Genomic DNA, 22,334 nt, shown 5'->3' with positions numbered 1-22,334 from the left:
GATTTTATTCAGCACTTACTTTGTCTTCAGTCATCTGTCAGTACACTATATTTTGCTAATGAAGAGAATGCAGTTGAAAGGCACTTGAAGTACAGAGTTACAGCTTATGTGGAACTATATTTTGCATAATCATGTATCTCTTTTACCTTTTGATTTTAACATAAACATATCATAAGCATTTTATTTGACTCATTTGTGAAGAAACTCCAAGTTAATATGCATTTGGTGAAGAATAATGCCCCGTCTGGCATGTACCTGACCAGACACCTACAACAGCTGGAGAGGCCACAAAAGTACCTCACAAAAAGGATCCTAGGCCTTAAACACATGTCCTACATGGACAGACTCAAGAAATTTTAGCTGTTCTCAGTCTCTTATCATCTACTTAGAGGTGAGCTCTGCTTTACTTACAAAGCTATGTCCGACCCAGCCCTACTTGAAATGCTACACCTAGAGAAATCCCAATCCCCACGCTGTAGAGATCACATCCTCATTACCACAATTAACAGAACATGCTGGAGGGACAGGCTCATCTCCCAAAAACTGCCCTTACTCTGGAATAAACTTCCCATTCATGTCAAGCAGAGCAACCTCGCTGGCCCTCTTCAAGAGAAATCTTGACGAGTGGCTAGGTAACAGAAAGTTCACTCCAGGGATCATTCCAGTTGCCCTATTGGATAGGGGCACTGTGAACTAACATAAGGGGGCACGGTGCCTGGACAATTTTTTTGGGCTAGGCTTATAAAGGCTCCAGGGCTATTAGCCTAGTACATACCTATGAACCTATGAATAATCATGCGATATAATGTTTTCCATAACACCATGGATGATATATGTGCAGCAGCAACCTGGGCCAACATCTCATACCTTTTTTTACACATTACATACTGGATCTGGTCTCGAGGGGAAGAGCAGCCTTTGGCTCAGATGTGCTCAGGAATATCTTTCCTTTTAGTCCACCTGGGAATTTAGGTAGCTGGGACTCTGTCCCAGCAGTTGAGGACAGAATAAAAATTGATTACCTCAGATAAAGAAGTTATGTAGTCACCATAACATTCCATCTGTATTGTTCATTTTCATTCTTCTTCAACTTCCCATCCACCAACCCACAACCTTTTTCACAGTGGATTTCTGGAAAAATGAGAGATTATGAGGACAGCATTGTCCTTCATGTTGAGCTCCATATATGGCTTATCATGTTTTATAGTAGTTCTTTCTGTTTTATATAAAACAGCAAACAAGATCTGAGCTGTGTTAAGGGTTGGTGCATTATGGATAAGGGAGGAGCTCAAGAGCCTTTTGGTGGCCGTAAGCTGAAGTAATGGCCAAGTTGGATCCGAGGATTGGATCAGAACCAACAGTTGAAGAATGAAAATGGGCAACACAGATGGAATGTTATGGTAAGTACATAACTTCTTTTTTTTTCATTTATGTAAATTTATGATTGTGTTGTTAAGTGGTAATTCAGTAAAGCTGTTTCTTATTTAAAAAGAAAGAAAGGAAGATCTCTCATAGTGTATACAACAGGTGAACATCACTCAGGGGTCACATTTAAACTAGGCCAAAGCACTTAGATGTTGAGTAAACTCCTCAAACTCCACCTGGGAGGGCACACTCAGGGACTCTTAAGTATCTAGGCAGTCCAGGACAAAGGCAGAGAAGACAGCACATCTGCATAAAGGAAACACAGTAATACTAGCCATCAAGGCCTGGAAATCCATTTGGAGGCAAGGAATCCTCCACATCTTCAGAACATTACAGTGTTGAGGTAACTGCAAACTTGGGGACCTGATCATACTTCTTGTGCAGGTTGGCTGTGGAGGCATGGTGTCTGGCCCTGGAGTCGGGAGGGGGGCCTTCAGGACAATTTACATCTCTTCTCTGGGAAGCTTTGGCTCCTAGGCTAGCTGAGCAAGACAGAGGTAGACCCTCACAAACATATGCTCGACAGAGATTTCTTTCTCTACTTAGTCCATAGGCGGAATGTGTCATATAGAGACCTTTTTGATTCTTGAGAACACAGGCAGCTCAGAAAATTTTACTTCAGAACACCAACTTAGAAAGCTTGGGCAATAGTTACCTTCTCCATCAGCTCAGAATCCCATGTCTGTATAATTTTATTCCAGTTGTTGTTATCCCCAGAGTAATTCAAAAGATAAAGGAAGACATGTCAAAATAGTTGCTGGCTAATGCAACATTGGTTATCCCTCTTACTCGTTATGGTAACTACACAGCATTTGTTACTGTTGCACTGGTGTTGGGAGTGGTCATGGAAGTTAGATGCAGCTACCTAGTAGTCAGTCCTCCCCATCTGTAAGCATTACAACCTGGACATCACTGCAACATTCAAGGCAGGATTTGCCATGGCCATTCTGTAAGGCTTACTTCAACCAACACATCTTTAGGGGTTTCTACTAATTGATCCATAAACTTTGGAAATTTTCCCCAATGTAAAGACTACTGCAGCAATAAAACATACGATGAACATAGTATGGGTGCAATAGGAGCTTACCATAATTGTAGCTGTTTGAGTACATTCACTCTTGCAATGCTATCTCTTTCACTCCACTTGTCTTCATATTGTTTGGGTATCTGAACAACTAGGGTGAGAACACAGTCACAGTCCCTCCCTTCTTTTCTGTCTACTACCATTCCCACAAGGCATCCTCCCTCCTCAAGTTGATCTGGAACTTGGAGAGGCAGCTTTAGAAGGTGTTTATGTTAGATTGCCTTAGATGGGGGTAGTATTTCTTCCATTGTGTACTTGGGCAGTTAATGTTCTTAATTATGCACAGGTTTATGGAGGCTGCCAGGGCAAGAAAGAACCAAAGAGGGTATGGACGAACACATTTTTTATACCACAGATTTGCTGATGTCCTGGTGTGAAGATGCCTACACAGCCTAGAAGGGGGAAGGTTGCAAAACTTTACATATCAAGACAGACATTGGGCTTTCTGCTATAGAGGTCCCAAATGTAAAAGACCACTGCAACAACAACAAACATATTCAAACATCTGCAGTTACAGTAGGCTAGTAACATGAGTGTACTTTCCATAGGTATTTACAGGTTTGGAATAGACAAACTGGGTAGGGTGGTCCCCAAGGATACTGAGAGGAGGCTAGATCCTCCCCCCTGGAGCCCTAAGCATGTGTCATTAGTTAGTGACTTGCTTCCCCTTTTTCCAAGGTATCTTTAGTTGGAGTCTGTCTTACTTCAAGGTGAACTGGGCATTCCTGACATCAGACCAGTGGATTCTGGACATTATAAATACAGATGCACCATGCACTAGAGTAACCTTCGCCTCCTTTAGGGATATTCATCCCTTTCTATTAGCCATGATGGATCATTGAAAGTCCTTCCTGTCTTAGCTGATGCATTGGAGGGCTAGAGAGGAGCTAGCCCTGTTAGAGATGGAATATGGATATTACTCAGGACTCTTCCTAGGCTCAGAAAAGAAGAGTCGTGAAAACGTGTTAAGGTGAAAAGACTTTGAACAGATTTGTAAGGGAAAGTTTACAGTTGTCTCCTTGCAAATTCTTCTTCCTGTCCCTTTCATGGAGTATGTTTCTTAGCACACAGGACATGAAGTATTTTTAGCTGCCTGTATATATTCACAAGAAGTATTTTTTTCTTTCTTTTCCTTTTTTTTTTTTGGTGGGGGGTGGGGGGGCATTTGGCTAAAGTTCTTTCTTTTTACCCTTTATACTGCACTCAGGAGCTTTTATATGTGCCTGCCACAAGAGCACTACAGAATCCTGAAAGCCCAAAATCGTTAGACCAAAATCTCGAATGTTCAAAATACTGAAAACACACAGGATACCAACACTTGCCATATTCCAGCACAAGTACATACAGAAACAAATAAAACACAAACCATATTACTCTTCTCCAAGTATAAGCAGGGGGCAAGCCCCCCTGCACCCCCAGTGTTAGTTGCGCTTCACTTTCGTTACTTAAATATATCAACTCCAAGATTGCACTTAGTGTAGTGAAGTGCAGTCTTGGAGTTGATATATTTAAGTAGCAGGGGGTGTGGAGGGGAGCAGGGGGGCTTGCCCCCCTGCATATAGTTGAAGGGTAATATGTTTCTGTATGTACTTGTGCTGGAATATAGTAAGTGTTGGTATCCTGTGTGTTTTCAGTATTTTGAACTTTCAAGATTTTGGTCTTTAGGATTTTGGGCTTTCAGGATTCTGTAGCACTCCCGCTTGCCCCTGCTGTCTTCGCCCATCTTTACATGGAAGATTGCCTGTTACAAGCAGCCATACGGAAAGAACTACAGGAGGCTCTCATTCATATCACTTAGTGCATGGAGCATCTGGGCATTTATCTGAATCCATGGTTGCCGAGTCTGCCCAACCCACCAAAACCTTCATGGCAAAGTACTGGACACACTAGAGCTTGTGGGACAAAGCAGTATTGGTCCCTGAAGTACAAGATCCTGGAGATCCCCACTATAAAAAAATAATTACTCTGGTGGGTGGTTCAGATCACCCACAACTTGGAGCTGCCTCCTCTTCACCCTGGAAGACGGCCAGGAACTGAGTACAGATACTTTAGACATGGTTTCCTGAGAGACATAAGACACTTCAAGGTTCAGGAAATGCGGACAGGGGATGTAAAAAGAATCCACATAAAAGTAAAGAAGATTCTGCTAGTTGTATACTTCTTTAAGGCCTTCTGCCAAACTATCCAGTGGTATGGTACATCAGCAGGGAAGGTGATAGCCATTCTTTCCCTCATCCCATGCATGCTACACGTTGAACCTGGCCATCATCATGAGGATGCATCTCCTGGCAGTAGACATTCTAAGCAGTTAAAAGGTTCTCAATGACCACTTTAGCAGAAAGCAGACAGTTTAGCAGAGAAAAAAAAAAGATGTTCAACAGAGGCATGTTCCTCAAGATAACAAGCAAATGGGAGACTTCAAATGTAGACTTCTTCACAACCAGAGTAAGTAATTTCCCTTGCTTTTATTCATTACAGCTTCATTTGGGAGGCCCAAACAATCAGTGCCTTCTATATAAAGTCGAGCCAAGGGCTTCTGTATGTTTCCCTTGCCCTAATCCACAGAACCCTAGCTAGCCAAGACAAAGACAAACAAGGGTACTTTATGTTGCCCACCTCCAAGGGAGATTTGCATCTTTCATCTTCTCCTTATGACATAAGAAAGCCTGTAGGTCCCTTCAACCAACACATATATTTTGGCTGAATTGAAAGGCACTCCTGTGCACACTGTTCTGGACTCTCTTCGCTGACAACATGAAGGATTTAAGGCTGATGTTTCTCAGCACCCACTCTTTCAGCAAGTGGCTGACATCCTCTAAGAACTCAGGAAATCTTGCACTAGAAAATCTTAGTTGGAGAAGTGGAAAAGGCTTTCCTTGGTCTGGCAGCCAGGACTAGGACCTTAGTTTAGTTAGCATTCCAGTAATTCTGCATTATCTCCCAGAACTGTTTTCTAAGAATCTAGTCCTGCCCTCTTACATCAGAATGCTTTTTCACTGATTCATTCTGTCTTGCCACTGAATATACTTTCTTGGCCATTTTCACTGTGAAACTATTTAAGGTTGCCATGCACCTCAGTCATCTGAGAAAACCCATTAATTTGGCATGTTTGAAAACTGACTAGTTCCTCTCCCGGAGGGTATTTTTCCTGGTAACCATAATTTCAGTTCAAATCTTTCAGGCTTTAACATGCAAGGAATCCTAGATGGTATTCCTTAAGCTTAGAGTTTTTCTCAAGATTATCCCTTCATGCGAGCCTAATGCAGTCTCTGAAAACTGGCAGCTGAACTGGCTGATTCAGAATCATCCAGAGTAACCATTAGAATCAAAAGAAAGTAGATCATACTATAACTGTGCACAGATAGCTTGGGTACTATACTAATAAGACCAAAGACATCAGGCTTTCAGATCAGCCGTTCTTGTCCTACATACGGGTAATACATACCAGCAGCACATGGTAGACCAGTATCCAAGTTTTCCCTTTCCAAAGGGCTGGCTGTTTGCATCTTATTCTGTTATGACCATTTTTGGATGACCTTGAATGAGAAATCATGACAATTTCTGTTGAGTAGCATTTTTCAAGAACATTTATTCATGAAACATTTTTGAGACTGCCACCTGTACATTCACTCAGACATCCTGTGTGCAGCACAAGTTGGTCTTCCAATCTTGGAGCACAGTAGACTAATCATAGCAGCAGTGCTGAAAGGGATGCTGGATCCCCTTCACTAGACTCTGGGTCAAGCTGTCTGTAATACTGCTTCATATTCTCCCATTGTATAGAATATGACTGCAGCATAGATACCTGCACTGAACATAGTCCAGCTGTGTAAGAAACTCATAATACTAGAGATTACATTTTGTAATGTGTGCTAGAGCGGAGACAGAATATGGTCTTGGTGAATGAGGCATTCTTGTGGATCAGTAGATCATGAACTAGACATATGACCTTTCTTATATATGACTCAACATAATTATTTTGGTGGTGTGTGTCTGATAGTTTTCCCTTCCCTTCTGGATTCAATTATTGAGGCACAAGTTGTGAGTATCTTCTGTGGGAGGTTTCAGTCCTCTCCCTTCTGTGCAAAAGGGCCCCTCATTTTGTTTCTTCTAACTTCTTTACTTTTTGGAAGGCATATGCACATGTACTATTGGCTGCCCAACTAGAAAAAACAAACCACAGCTGGTGCAGGTTGCAGTCCACTTTTCACTTGAGTTCTAACACCTTGGGACTGGGAGGTAAGTTGATACTGGGAGAGGGTACAGTCAGTACTGTTTTGGATCTCTGACAAGAACAAAGGTCAGTGATCTCTCATCTTGAGCATGTGCTGTTACAGTGGGTTCTCACACACTTGCATTTTGTCTCGGTTTTTCTCGGTGCAGCAGGGGAAGGAGGGATTCATGATGGATATGTTCTCCATTCCATGACAGAGAAAACTGCTGCGTATGCCTTCTCTCCATTCTGTCTGGTTCTAGTCCTGACTGAAAACTTTAACTTCAGAGAAGAAGACCAAAACTAATCCTCTTTTCCCTGTGGTGGCTAAGAAGGGTATGATTTTTGGCTCTCATAATCTTGGGTAACACAAGAGGACCATCCTGTTTGTCGCCAGTAATATCCCCAGTTGTTGAGGTAATGGCTGGCTCCGCATTAGGGTCTAACTTGTGCTGTGAGCCCTCTGATTCTCCATGGCCTTATGTTTAAGATGTTCAGAATGATTGAAAGCTCTAGGCAGCTCACACCTGATAGACATACTCTGTAGTTTCTCATTAGGATAGATCTGTATCCCACTGCTGCCCCATTTAGTTAATTTGCAGATGGGTCACACTTATCTCAGGCACTTGTATCATCTAGGCATTAATTATTCCACAATCAAGATATATGTATCAGATATTTTTGTTGTTTACAACTTTGTAAAGGATCGGAATGTGGCCCAGCACCTGTTGGTGAAGTAGTTCTTTTTTTTTGGGGGGGTGGGGGGTGGCTGCATCCTCTACCCAGTCTACCTCCTTGGGATTTAAGTTGACACACCCATTTTCCAGTCATACATGCTTGTTCATGGCTTTGAAATTCGTTTCTTAGAAAATGCTTTTACTGGTGGCCTTCATCGCATTCTCATGAGATCTTGGAACTTTAGGCTGTCACGTATAGGTAACCTTGTCTTGTATTTCAGTAGTATTGAACACTATTAGGACCAACCCACATTTTTTCTTCCAAGGGCATTGTCAGAACTGTTGTGATATCAACGCATTCATCTGTTTTTTTTACAGGGACAGAAACCTCGGAAAAGGCTCCTTCATATGTTGCACTTGCACCATCTACTCAGATTTTACATGAAGTAGATGAATGAGTTTAGGAAGAGAGAGGTGTTGCTGCTTGTTTCCTTTGCTTCAATAAGGGAAGGGCTGTCAGTTGCCAAGGATATTCTTGTCAGGTAGATTGCTGACCACATTATCTTTTGCTGTCACTCACCACTGATTGGAAAATGCTGTGGTCAAAGGCCACTCTACTGAAGGTGTGGTTGCGTCAGTGCTTGCTTCAGTAAAGGCTACTTTTGGGTCGTTACTTTGAAAAGGTCTCAGTTGCAAACATTTTTTTTTCCTTAGACAAGTGTTTGCTGTTTTGCATGTTAACCTAGCATTCTTGTTTTTACTGCAATTCCAAAACACGGGTGGCCTCCTTTAATTTGTTAGTACTGTGTGATTCAGCTTTCTAAGCCTTTTCCTAAGATTTTCTGGCTTCTTCCACCGTACTAGCTTTTGCTGTTTGGTAATGCATCCCATTCAGATACCCACTAAAGAGGGTCCCAAATGTTAGTTGCAGTCAACACATTCTTACTATATCAGTTTATGTATCAGAGGATAGTCCTTGTTAGGTCATAAATCACATCCCATTGTCATCCTGTATTTCACTGACCCCAGCAACTACTGTTAAAATTGTCTGCAAGTTGGATAAATACATATCTGCAAATAGTGTAGATGTCAAGTCTTGATTGATTTTTCTTGATGTGTTGAAAGTCTTTATGCTTAATAGTTAATACTGCTTCAGAAATATTTTATCAGACATTTGTACTATAGCCACTTGACTCATTTCTTATCTTCATTAAGTATTATTGCTTAGACAATGCTTCCAAGAGTATGGCCTCCTATGGTACCTTAGTACTTCAGGATTTCACCTTCTGATACCATGCCTGTAGGCTTTCATTGTGGCTGCATCCACCCAGGTGAATTTACTTAATTGCTTGGGATTCTTCACTGCATGGGGCTACAGAAGTCATATGTAACAGATAAGTAGTCACCATGTTAATTAACTGTAAGGAGACCTGGAATGGGTATTTTTGTCCCCACCTATACCTGTTTGTGGTTGGCCTTTACACTTTATGACTGAAAGCATTTTTGTGTAAGGCTAGCAGGTGTGTAGTTTATTATTTTACTGTATATGTTATGTTTTGATTCCTGGCATTTTAGGTAGCACTAAGGTTGAGGTTGAACTGAATATTCCAGAGGCTGAGAGTACCCTACCATGCATAGAAGTCAGGCTTTTGCATGCTCTGAGGGTGATTATTTGGGAGGCAAGAAAAGAACCAGCTATTGAGTAGTTTATGGGAAGAGAACCCAGTGATCTTCCCACTGCAGAAAGCCACTTGAAAATTAGTTGATTATGGTGGATGCTCACAAACTTGTTGTTTATAGTGACTCTCTCTCATATAGCTGTTTTTTATTTCTGAAATTTTGCATCAGTTTTGTCCACTTCCAGTGGTGCTGTTATATCATGTCTGAGAACAAATTAGGTATACTTTACGCATTCAGTCCCAGAGATGTGCATTTTCTTTGCAGGCTTATGACTGACATGTATTGAACACAGGGTTACAAGACATCCCTATTTGAACGGGACTGTCCCGAGATCAGCAGCCCAATCCCAAGTCCCGCACTGCCTGTTAAAATCCCGATGAAACAGCCTGCTGTTCCACATTGAACAGAAGAGGCTCCGCTTTGTCATTTTTGATTGGCTTGTATACCGGCATATGGGCCAATCAGAAATCGCAAACCAGGTTCACTTCTGTTAAGTGTGAAACAGCAGGTTGTTCCGCATTGAACAGAAGAGGCTCTGCTATGCGATTTTTGATTGGCTTGTATACCGGCATACGAAACAATGAAAAATCACTGTTTAATGTGGAACAGCAGGCAGTTTCTCATGAAAGTCCTTTTTCCTTTTTTTTTTTTGGTCTTCACTTACCGAAGATTTACGTCCATACCTGTCAGTTCGGAAAACTGGCAACCCTGCTTGAACAACAGCAGTGGCTTAGTAATAAGATAGCTGCCTTTAAGCCCCAGGATTTAATCCTGGCTTCTGGTAGTTGTCTTTATAAAGTCTGTACTCTCCCTGTATCTGTATGGTTTCTTCTGGTATTTTAGTCTTCTCCCACCTTCCCAAACAGCGTAACTGATTTGCTTGCTGATGCATAACTAAAATTTGCTGACTACTGTTATGACTTTCTAATCTACCCTACCCCAACTGAGCTGCTACTGCCGCACTAACCATCTTCTAAAGTCAAGTCATTCCCCTTTATCCACCAAGTGTCTATTTAAGGCCATAAAGACAACATATTTCAAAAGTTGCAGGGAAGTCATTTTACTAGCTACTACTACAAGATTCTTTTGTAAAGATTGCATTGTACTCTATGGTAGCTAGGAGAATGCCTGCTTGCCCCCCCCCCCCCCCCCCCCCAATATTGGAAGGTGTCTTTACATGTTATGACCTGTTGGTGGTCTTTGACAAACCCCCCATCCCCCACTCAAACTCTCTCCTCGTCACCCCTTTGCACCAAGCCTCTTCTAGGTGTCAGTCTACTGCTGGTGAAATCCTTCACTCTTCCTCACACAAAACTGTTGTCTGTGCCCATAGTCCTTATCCAGTTGCTGACTCTCTGCCAGCTTAAGCTCTAGTTCTGTGATGGTGTAGACGGACACCTTACCTCTGGTTTAATTTACTATCAATGCTGTTTGTCTAGCTGGTCCTTCAGACTTAAAATCTACACAACAGGTGATGTCCTTCAAGGATGCATCTGCAGTCTTCACAAATGGGTTGTCCTGTCGTCAGGCAGCCCTTCGGTCGGCCGGATTCCAAAGTCTGGGTCTGGCTTCGGCTGGTGTCGCACTTCACCCGACATCATTGCGGCAGTTCTTCGGGTATAAAGGCATCAGCCGACGCCATTTTCCTCAGTCTTTCTTGCCGTGTGGCGCCCGAAGCAGAAGCTGTTCGCAAGTGCTGGTCGGTCAGATCCAGAGATTACTACTACCGAATATTACTTCGAAGACTTCTAAAAAGCTAAGTACCCCATTGGGGACTCTTTCTTGCCTCAGCCGATGTCAGAGAAAGTGAATAACTGTTTATCTTGTGGGAAACAAATACCTCATAAAGATTTCCACTCCTATTGCATACATTGTTTAGGCCCAGACCACGACGTAGCAGCTTGTCTAGCCTGTGCTTCTTTTAACCGACGGACGCTTAGACGTCGGTCGGAGTTTGCTGAACAGATTTTTGGCTCCGATTTTGCATATATTATGCCGTCGGATCCTCCGACTACGCAAAGTACCAAAAAACGCAAAGAAAAGGACCGACACTCGCGGTCCACGGTTTCGGCCGAAACCTCGGTTAAGCAAACCACGAGTGTCTCGGTTTCGGCCGAAACCGAGCAAGTGGTTCTTTCTTCAGCCGAAATCATGCCTTCTACCGAGGCCTCTTCTAACCTGGTAGAAACGGCTTCTGAAATCCAACCTTCTGTTGCGGTTTCACAGGATTTATCAGATACCATTCCCCTGGATATTTCTACCCCTGCACGTGGAGCTGCTAGGCCCCCTGCAGCAATGTCTATTAAGGCCTTTGCCAGGGCTAAAGCAGCCAAAGCATCAAAAACGGTGCCTGCCAAGCCCCCCTCTCTCAGGCCCAGCACCAGCTCCCATATGCTTACTTTGGCTGAGGATCTCATCTCTTTAATTCGTGGAGCCCAGCCTCATCCAGACAGGGCCTCTCTCCCTCCTCCAGAAAAAGGCCTAGAGCAGAGCCCCCTGAGCCAGTATCCACAGATGATTCCTCTGATGACTCAGATCATACAGACCCTCCTGAGGCTGCTTATTCTCCTTACGAAGACTCTGATGCTGAGGAGTCCATCCCTTCAGCCTCTCCTCCTGAGGAATTTTCCTTTGGGGAAACCTTGCATGCTATGAGGGAACAATTTCAGTGGCAGGGCCAAGATTTCTCAGACTCCAGAAAAAGGCTTAGGACCTTTCTACATTTGCCACAGCATAGGCCTTTAGCTATACCTCCAGTACTTTCTGTTGTTGATGATGCTTTTAATGATGCTTGCACTGCTCCTGATTCATTACCTCCGGCTCCTGCTAAGCCTGATAGGTTCTACAGGGTCCCGGACACTCATCACCATTTGTATAAGGCTCCTTTTGCAGATCCAGAGACTGTCTCCCAGGGTCCTAAAGCCGTAGCAGCTACTTCCACTAAAAACCCCCTCCCCTCTGAAAGGGAATCCAGGTCCTTAGAGAGATGGGGTAAAAAAGTTTACACCTCTGCTACTTTGTCAGCTAGAGCTTTGAACTGCCAATTTCATATGATTCAATACCAAGAGTTTATGCTTGACCAGTTGACTAAAAAGCTGTCCTCTGAAGAATCTTTAGATAAGAAATATATTCAAGAAATGGTACATAACATACAGCAGGTTAGTAACCATTCTTTAAAATGTGGCTATGATGCACTGGAGGCTTCCTTTAGATCAGCCATGACTGGCACAGTTATCAGGAGGCATGCATGGCTGAAAGAACAGGCATTACCAGACCATGTCAAATCAAAGCTTTTGGATGCACCTATGGACAAGGTCAGTTTATTTGGTTCCCCTGCGCAACAGGTACTAAAAAAGATGGAAGAGAAAGCAAAATCTGTACAAACAGTGAAAGATTTCTTACAAGTTCAGCCTCCAAGGTTTAGCAGGAACTGGCCCTCCAAGAATTGGTCCTTTCCAGACTCCTCTAGGGCACAAAGAGGCAGGAATAGGCGCACGAGAGGCAGAAACCAAACCAGGGGTGCCTACAGGGGACGCCAGTGGCAAGGTAACAACCAGCGAGGCACGGATGCAACCACCACCACTACAACAACTCATTCACAGTGACTTGGCGGTGGCACCGCCTACCAGGGAACAACTAGAAGCACCCTTAGGTGGAAAGCTAACCTTATTTTCAAAGAACTGGCATTGCATCACAAGAGAAAAATGGATTTTGCAAACTATAGACCAAGGTTACAGGTTCCATTTCCATACTCTACCAAGCAAAAGAGGAATGCCAAACCTGCCACCTACTCAAAGGACAGAAGCTCTAAAGCAAATATCTCAATTACTAAGAATGAGAGCTGTGGAAAAGGTACCACCTTTGGAGCAAGGAAAGGGATTTTACTCCAGACTCTTCCTGGTACCAAGAAAAGAAAACAAATGGAGGCCTATTCTAGACCTGTCCGCTTTAAACACATTCCTCATTGTTCCAAAATTCAAAATGCTGACCCTACAGCAGCTTCTTCCCATGCTGGGCAAGGAGTCTTGGCTGGTAACTCTAGATCTCAAGGAGGCATACCTGCACGTCCCCATAAGACCAATTTGCAGAAGATATCTCAGATTTCTTGCAGGATCAGAGCATTATCAATTCTCAGCATTGCCCTTTGGCTTATCTACTGCGCCCAGAGTGTTCACGAAATGCCTGGCATCAGTAATCGCTCATTGCAGACTTCAGGGGATTCAAATCTATCCCTACCTGGACGACTGCCTGATACAAGCGGACAACAAAATAAAATTAACAGAAGACCTACAAAGAGTCATTTACCTGCTGCAAGCCCTGGGATATACAGTCAATATAAAAAAGTCATGGCTGATTCCATCCCAAAGAATAACCTTTCTGGGTGCAGAACTGGACACATCAAATTAAGCTTCATGGCATCCTGCATAATACTGGTCCCTCATGCCAGGCTGCATATGAGAAAGCTACAATGGTACCTAAAGAATTTGTGGTCTCAACACAAGCACAGCCTAGAAACCAAAATTCCAATGATTCCCTGCCTGAAGAAAGAGTTCCTATGATGGGCTCAGGCCTGCCAATCAAACTCAGGATTGCCCTTCTGCAAAAGCCAACCAAAACAAACCATCACGACAGATGCCTCAGACCTCGGTTGGGGGGCACACATGCTGGACAGGTGCATTCAAGGCCTATGGACTCAAGACCAGCTGCACCTGCACATAAATCTAAAGGAAATGATGGCAGTAAAATTGGCAATCCAGGCCTTCAAACCTTTTCTCCAAGAAGGTCAGCTGATGATAAGGACAGACAACACCACAGTTATGTGGTACATCAACAAACGGAGGCACACACTCATATCCTCTATGCCGGCTGGCACTGGACCTATGGGATGTGGCTCTGGGCTACAACATTCAGTTACAAGCAATTTATGTACCAGGGAAGGAAAACATTCTAGCAGACATATTAAGCAGAACTACCACAGATGCCCACGAATGGATGCTGCATCCGGACATCTTCAAAGCCATCACAAGAGAATGGGGATTACCACAAATAGACTTGTTTGCATCCCCACTCAATCACCAGCTAAAGAAATTCTGCACAAGGACGTACCACCCACTTGCTTGGAAGGTGGACTCCCTATCTTTCAGTTGGAAAAAAACTGATAGCATACGCATTCCCACCACTTCCTTTGATGCACAAGGTGCTTCTGAATATCAAAGAGGAACATCCGAGGATCATTCTGATAGCTCCAGACTGGCCAAGACAACATTGGTATCCATTGCTGAGGAGCATGTCCCGGGAACAAATATGGAGACTGCCCCTGATCCCATTACTGTTAACACAGAACAACTTCAACATCCTGCATCCAAACCTGAAAACTCTGCAGCTAACTGCCTGGAACATTACATGACAACAATTAACCCAAATTTATCCCAAAGGGTTAAGGACATAATCCTGGAGGCTCGAAGACCTTCAACAAGAAAGAATTATGCAGCAAAATGGAAAAGATATCTCACTTGGAGTACTGCAAAGGGGCAAGAAGTGACACTGGTGAACATAGCCAATATCCTGGAGTACTTGGCAGAGCTCTTCCATACAGGCCTGTCCTACTCTTCCATCAAGATACATGCCTCAGCTATTTCAGCAGAATACAGCTTGGATCCTCCTGTCTTCTCATCCTCTGCTCAGACAGTTTCTGAGAGGAATTAAAAATGTGAAACCTCCCCGGAAACCTCCATTACCAGCATGGGACTTGAACTTTGTACTAGAAAAATTGACACTTCCCCCTTTCGAACCAGCAGCAACAGCAGAATTACAATACTTATCCTGGAAGACTGCATTCCTGCCGGCAATAACTTCAGCAAGAAGGGTCTCTGAACTACAGGCATTAATGGCAGTGCAACCCTTCCTGATCTTCCATCAAGATAGAGTGTCCATGAGAACAAATCCTACATTTATGCCTAAGGTGGTATCCAGAGTCTCTCTAAATCAGGCTATCCACCTTCCTACATTCTTCCCCAACCCACAGAACAGGGGAGAAAGACTACTACATACCTTGGATGTGCATAGACAATTACGCTACTACCTGGACAGGACAAAAACCAATAGAAAAACTGACCAGCTTCTGGTAGCATATGCAACAGGGAAGGAAGGAAAACCAATTTCAAAACAGACAATCTCCAAATGGATAGGAAATTGCATTAGATTTTGTTACTCCTATCATGGAAAGAAAACTCTAGAGAACATCAGGCCTCACTCCACAAGGGCTACAGCCACTACCACAGCTTTCTTACGAGGAGTGGCTACCAAGGACATTATAGAGGCTGCTACTTGGACCTCCGTGCATACATTTGCCAAGCATTATAATTTACCTTTATACTCTAGATCCCGAGCTGGTTTTGCCACTGCTGTTTTGCAAGGGATCCTAACTACACCATAATCTCTACTCATTCCTCCTTCCCTAGTTTAGCTATGGTATTCTACCCATTTGTGAAGACTGCAGATGCATCCTTGAAGGACATAGTACAGTTTTGTACCTACCATAAATGTAGATGTCCGATAGGAATGCATCTGCAGTCAGGATTACCCTCCCTCCTTCCCCTCTGAGGTACTCCTAGGGTATTTGCCAACCTTCAGCTAGCTTGGGGGGGATCTATTATGGTGTATTTGTTTGTATATATGTACATACATGCTTATTTTGTGTGTTTGCGCTCTACTATTTGGAAACTTTGGCATTTATCCAAATTTAGCCATCCAAGAGGGCACCTGGCATCTGGGGCAAGAAACACTGAGGAAAATGGCGTCGGCTGGTGCCTTTATACCCGAAGAACTGCCGCAATGACGTCGGGTGAAGTGCGACACCAGCCGAAGCCAGACCCAGACTTTGGAATCCGGCCGACCGAAGGGCTGCCTGACGACAGGACAACCCATTTGTGAAGACTGCAGATGCATTCCTATCGGACATCTACATTTATGGTAGGTACAAAACTGTACTTTTTTCTTATTGCTTGTTTCTGTGATGTCTTTTTGAGACATGCAGCCTGTGAATTTTGATTACTAGTAATGCATTTAAAAAGACTGTAGTGGTCATATTAATAGGAAGTTTAGTTTAGTCAGTTAGCATTTGTATTAATGTAGATTCAGGGAAGTTAGAGTTCCAAAACCTAATTAATTCTGCCTCTTTTCAATTCTACAGAATGGATTATGATGCTTACAGAAAAAGTTCAATGCTCAATTCATTTCAAGAGATGAATATTGTTGAGGTGCTTCCTTACCACGCATGCGACTCCCAAGTTCAGGAAAGGTCAGACTACTTGAGCTGTTTGATAAGCCTTCAAGTTCAAAACATCAGGGCCAGGTTTGCAGTATTTTTGACAGGTAAGTTTGTTACTGTGTAGGGGAGAATAAAAATCTTAAATGTAAAATGTTTGTCACTGTCCTTTAGCTGTCAACATAAAGCAGAAATGTCCAGTTTCTGTTACACCACAAAAGCAAGTTTGATGTCTCTTTTAAAGTTGTTAGATGAAATGCAATGCAAAGAAAGAGCAAGTGTCGAGGAATACAGATGAATTCTGTCTCTAAGTCTGGACCCTTAGATTTTTTTTTTAACACCTTTATTAAATTAACAGGTAGGATATGGGTACGCATACATTAATAAAAAAGAAAACAAACCATAATAAAAGTTTTTCCATTTACACACATTATACAGTACATGTTTTCTTTCTTTAGAACAGTCTTTCAGTCCAGTAATACATAAATCGCTCAATTCTTGCCTTCCCTTCAACCTCGCACCCCCTGCTCCTAAACATTATTCGGCATGTATTGTTCCCACAAATTCCATTTATTTGTATTTAATTTTCTCCATACTTTTCTCAAGATCCCACATCAAGTTATTTTATATCGTTTACAATGTTCAGTACTTTCAGATACTACCCTGGAAAACAAACTCAATAAATATAGGTGGTTTAAATTTTGATTTACATTTTATAGTAATTACTTTTTTGGCAGCCAGCAGATTTAAATTTAATAGGGGCTTAATATGTCTAGGCAGTTGATATCCTGTGTTCCAGCTGAATCATTTCCGTAGTTACAGCCATTTGATCCCCCAGTATTTCTGATAGAGTACATTGTAGGGATTTTTTAAAGTCTGCCAACTCATCACACTCCCAAAAAACATGTTTCCAGTTGCCTCTTTCTTCCTCTTCACTCCTCCAACATTTGTTCTCTACTGAGGTATAAAAATAACTACTATGCAAACACTTCCAAGCAAAAATCCTAAACCTTCTGGACTTTGTAGCATACTTGGAGGCATAAGTTTGCCCTCACATTCTTCCCTTGCAAATTGCTTTTCCAGTCTCTCTTCCAAATCCTTTCTAACCTCCTCTGATTGATTCTTAATGTTATCATTCAGTATTTTATGTCGTACTAATTATCCCTTTTTTACCACCAGCTTCTTCTCTAGATTCAACAAAAACTCTACCAGAGCAGGTTTTTCACTTAGGATTGCCTTATTCCTTTCCTTTTGCCTATACTCTGATATCAATCCCCGATAGGGAATGCAGTCTCTATCCTGCAGTCCAGACTTCTTGGCCTCATCCCACTCTGTTGCCTTTCCCTCTCTTTATTTGCTGCCAATACCTTGGTTCCTTTGACAGTTTTCTCCAGTAAACTCCAGCCCCCTCTTGCCTACTTTTTCTACCTCTACTTGCAGTCGTCCCTGTTGGCAAAATCAATCTTCATTCCTATGTTGGCTTAGTTCTTAGAGCACTTTCTGCAGTGTTATGAATGTAATATTCTTCGCTTTAATTTCTCAGTCTTTTGGGTTTCTAATACCATGGCAGGAATAAATAACCATTCTTAAGTCAGGGTTTAATTAAAGTTCATGAAATTAGTATTGTTTCAGTACGTAGTGTTAGCTAAGAGTGCTTTTTGCAGCACTTGCAGTGTGCTTAGAATTGACTCCTGCAATTCATGCAGAGTTACATGCATTGGTAGCATATCTAAATATGATTGTAGATTATTTTTTATTAGACCCATTGCTCTTAATACTATAGAAACTGTCTGGGTATCTTTCTTCCACTGTGCTGTCATTTATGCCTGCAAATCCTGATATTTTATGACTTAGTGGCTCTCTCTAGGTAATTCGCTGTAATCACTAGGTGTAGCAATTTCAGTGATCAGTGCTACTTTTTGTCTTTTTTTTCATGGATTACTTTATCTGGTTTTCTCACTTCTGTTATTTGGACTGTTGTTCATGGGTGAGCCCATGTGATGTACACTTCATCTTTCTGTATAATGTTTTGTGGTTCATGTTTCCACTGATTCTCAACTACTTCTCTATTGTAGTGTTTGCTTAATCCTCAAAGCATAGTCTTGCCACATTATTGTGCATTTCAGTGGACACACCCTCTGCCGTGAGTGTATCACATCCAGCAAAGATTAGGTTCATAGGTAAGTATTAGGCTATCTGCCTGAGGGCATCTATAAGCCTAGCCAGAATGTGTTGGCTTTCGCCACCCCCTTATATTAGTTCCCTGTGCCTAGGTATAGCAGAGCCATTAGTTCCCTGTGCCTCTGTCCAGCAGAGCCACTGCAGTAATCCCCGGGGTAAATTTTCACTTATGACTTCACTGTTTACAAATGATGCATTACACCAAAGTGTCAGGAATAGGTTAAACAATGCCTTGAAGTAAAAAAAAGTGAAGCACTATCAATTACAAGGAACAGTGGTACAGCATATAGTTGCACAACCTAAACCAATCAAGCTATGTTCTGATAAATTAAAAGGAGCCTATAATATAAAACTAAGTTCCAGAAATTATGAGGTCAGCATCTTGGAAAAGGGTTCATTTATTGTTATGAGGCAGTTTTAATTCATATTTGGGGCATATGCATTTTGATACATTCTTGCCACCGTGTGCAAACTTCTTGGTCCAGACTAACACCGAACCTCAAGTGTTACTGGTCCAATACCACTCCAGGTCCACACTCGAAGTGCTCAATTGTCCCATACCACAACTCAGGCTACCATAAACCCTCTTCTCATCTTTAAGTCGCATGAATGCCACAGTATTCAACCCCAAAAGAAGACAAATACCACCAATGTGAAGCAATCTTACATAAACATAAACAGATGATTAAACAAAACTAGTACCTACTGAACATTTTTATTGCCAAATTGTGAAGTAAAAAAGATCAATACATTTTTCGATTTTTTTCTTACTTATCGTTACTTCTATTTCCCACAAGAATTCACATATTTTCCATAACTCAAGGACAGGTTACTTTGTATAGCTTTGGAAATGCTATGAAATAAAACCAATGTCTGCAAAGACGATTTCCTCAAGTTGAGACAATACAATTTTGTATACGGATGGATTATATGCAATACAGTGCAGTTACCCGGTTAGCATTGAGATACACACTTGATATTCACATTACACACAGAGACACTCACTCAGCAGGTAAGCAGGCATGTACCCTGACCTCATTTACTTCTTTCACTCTCAAAATAATGCATCATATTACTCTTAAATGGAAGAACTGTGCTACTCTTAAAAGTTCGCTAGATTATTTTCATAGAGATCATTTACGTTCCCAGCCAGGCGCTGTTTACGGGGTTCCTAGATCCCCATTAAACAATTACCTCTCTTTCCCTTCTCTTCCTACTGTCATTTCTTACATCCCACTAAATCAAATGCTCTCAGTGTTACTACCCACAAAATACTTACAATAAACGTGCCCTCGATCTGCTTCAGTCGTTTCTGTATCTGCCTCAAGAAAATCGGGGTTCCACCAGCACCTCCAAGCAAAATCTACTATACAAACCTTCTTCCCCAATGAAAACAAATAACACGCAACAACCTGCCAAAAAGAGAAAAAAAAAAACTATTTCCAATTCTTTCTTACAGAATCTACATGTCTGCTTCACCCACTTGTTAAATGAACTTTCTAAACCAACATATATGTAGTCCACTATCCTGGGCTGCCATTGTTACCTTTCATCTTTTGGTTTCAACTTACCTTTCCTTAAGCATTCCTGCGTCAAACCCTGGTTGGCATGAGGTTGTCCCAGGAGATCTGTGTACTTGCCATTGTATTTTGAGTTTTTTGACGCATTCAGCTGCTGTGTGATTTCTGTCTACTACTGGTTTTATTTCCATTCCTACTTGACAGAGCAGTGCTACTGCTATACTAAGCAGAAAGGTAATCCTGGACTTTCTGTCCCATGTTTTAAAAAATTTCACTGTGGTTGGATCTAATGAGGCAACAGATATTGTATGCAGATGTTCTGTACATGTAATCAATTTCAAGGAAGCTCATACCCCCTTTGAAGCAAGGAATATATGATCTTGGTATATACTGTTTTTTTTAATGTGTCATTTGATGAGCATGAAACATTTTTGTTGTATTCCTGTCCAACTAATCCCCAGTACCTTTGGGACCAGTCAATCACATCAAAACTTGTATGTCAGAATAGGAAGGGCAAGTCGGTTTATACCTTAGACTTTATTTCTAGATGTCAAGGCTGCTTACAATATTAGTTGTAATCTTCTGAAGTATTCCTTACTGAGTTTTATTCACATTTGTTTGTGTTTTATTTGCCAATCCTTCATCTTTTCCTAGATATTTGTACACTTCCTCCTGCTCAAACTGCTTTATATCACATTCCTCTCTGAGGCTGATATTTTCTTGGGACTGCAGCTTCCCTGCTTTAAACATTGCTTTTGCACATTTATCAAGACCAAATGAAATCCTTATATCATCTGAGAAAGTTTTAACCACTTGTAGCTCTGCTTTTACTCCTCATCTGATGAACTATGCAGTTTATCCACAAAAAAATGAGAAGCCTTTAAGCAGGGTGGTTTTCTGGAAGCTAAATTTAGTCATAACCTAAACAGATTACTGGGTTACGGGCAAGACAAAATAACAGTGATGACAAAGCATAAGCCTGGAATTTCCCCCTTTGAGTTTTCATCACTGGGATAATAATTTGCCCTTTTTCATGGCTTAACTGCAAAGTGGTTTGCTATTGTTTCATGGTCACTGTAGTATAATTAATCATTGGAGGATGTATCTTGTACATCTGTAAGCACTCCCTTTTTGCATGAACGTGGGATGCTGTCAAATGCTTTTTGTTAATCTATCCATGCCTTAAATTCCTCCCCTTTTTCCAATTCTCTTTTATGGCTTTATTTAGCAAACAGGTGATCCTTTGTTCCGTATGACTTTTCTTTTATTTTCCTTTTGTTCTATTGTCATGATTGAGTTTTTTTTTTTTTCTAAATGGTTACAAACTCTGTCTACATCAGTTTCATTATATAGTGTGTACATCGTCAGAAGGCAGGTTATTAGTCTATATAGTTTTTAGGATGGCTTACAGGTTCACTCTTAAGGAGGAGTATAATTTTTCTGTTTTTAACCAAGTTGGTGTCTGTTTGGGATTCCCATATAAGTAATTCTTACTCAGGGCTAAAACTTTGTGTAAAGATGTTAACACTTTTAGCCAGAAGTTAAGTACTGCATCCAGCCCTGTGATTTTTCATTTAAGAACTTTTCTGAATTTTGCTTCAATTTCTCTTGCCATTACTTCACCCAATTTCATGCCCTCTACATTTGAACTCCTTACTTTTTATTTTGACTTTTCTATCCATTTGGTGTCTTTATGTTCCACTGGGTCTTCATAAATATTTCTCCAAACTGTCTCTGTTTTTTTTTTCTTTTTTTTTCTTTTTTTGTAATGTTTTTTCTGTTCCTTTTGCTTTGCTTCCCTGTTCTCTCTGAAACTTTTGGATCAGCAGAGAGTTGCTTACTTTGTAATTTTCCTTTATATTTATCCACATATCTTTTAAGTTTTTCTACCTGTGCCGATGTCTTTAATTTAGTGTTTGCAATACTGTATGAGAGATCCTGGTCTGTTTCTGATAGACGTGATAAAAGCAAAGCACAGTAAGTAATTTTGTTGATCTGTTCCCTCTTCTGTATTCTTCTAACAGTGACACTTCTTGTCTTAATTGCTATATCATTTTTTTCTGTTTGATGCTTCCAATATGGCATTGTATTTCTTCCCTTCCTTTCCTCTATTGCTCTGCGTTTTTGTGGTAGGACTATATCTGTTATTAATTTAGCTGCATAGTAATATAGCCTATTTTCTTCCGTTATAACAGATGAATTTTTCTTAATAGTCTTGTTTACTGTTTTCATTTGTTGTATCAGACTTCTAGTGTTTGGGTATTATTTGCTTTCTGTGAACTATTTC

At 41.5% G+C, this 22,334-nt stretch overlaps 1 protein-coding gene across 1 annotated transcript in view; it reads left to right on the top strand.

Annotated features, from left to right (window-relative positions):
• The window catches only part of TASOR2 (transcription activation suppressor family member 2), a 2,454,942-nt gene that overhangs the window by 2,070,409 nt on the left and 362,199 nt on the right, over positions 1-22,334 (top strand). Inside the window, exon 22 of the mRNA XM_044088824.1 lies at positions 16,272-16,453. Within this exon, the coding sequence (XP_043944759.1) occupies positions 16,272-16,453 (182 nt within the window). The remainder of the gene's footprint in view (positions 1-16,271; positions 16,454-22,334) is intronic.

This window comes from Protopterus annectens, chromosome 11.part0, assembly GCF_019279795.1.
Source record: "Protopterus annectens isolate FY-2018-M chromosome 11.part0, PAN1.0, whole genome shotgun sequence".
Lineage (NCBI taxonomy): Eukaryota > Metazoa > Chordata > Ceratodontiformes > Protopteridae > Protopterus > Protopterus annectens.
The sequence above is the reverse complement of the archived record's forward strand: the minus strand, read 5'-3'. Positions and strand labels throughout refer to the sequence as shown.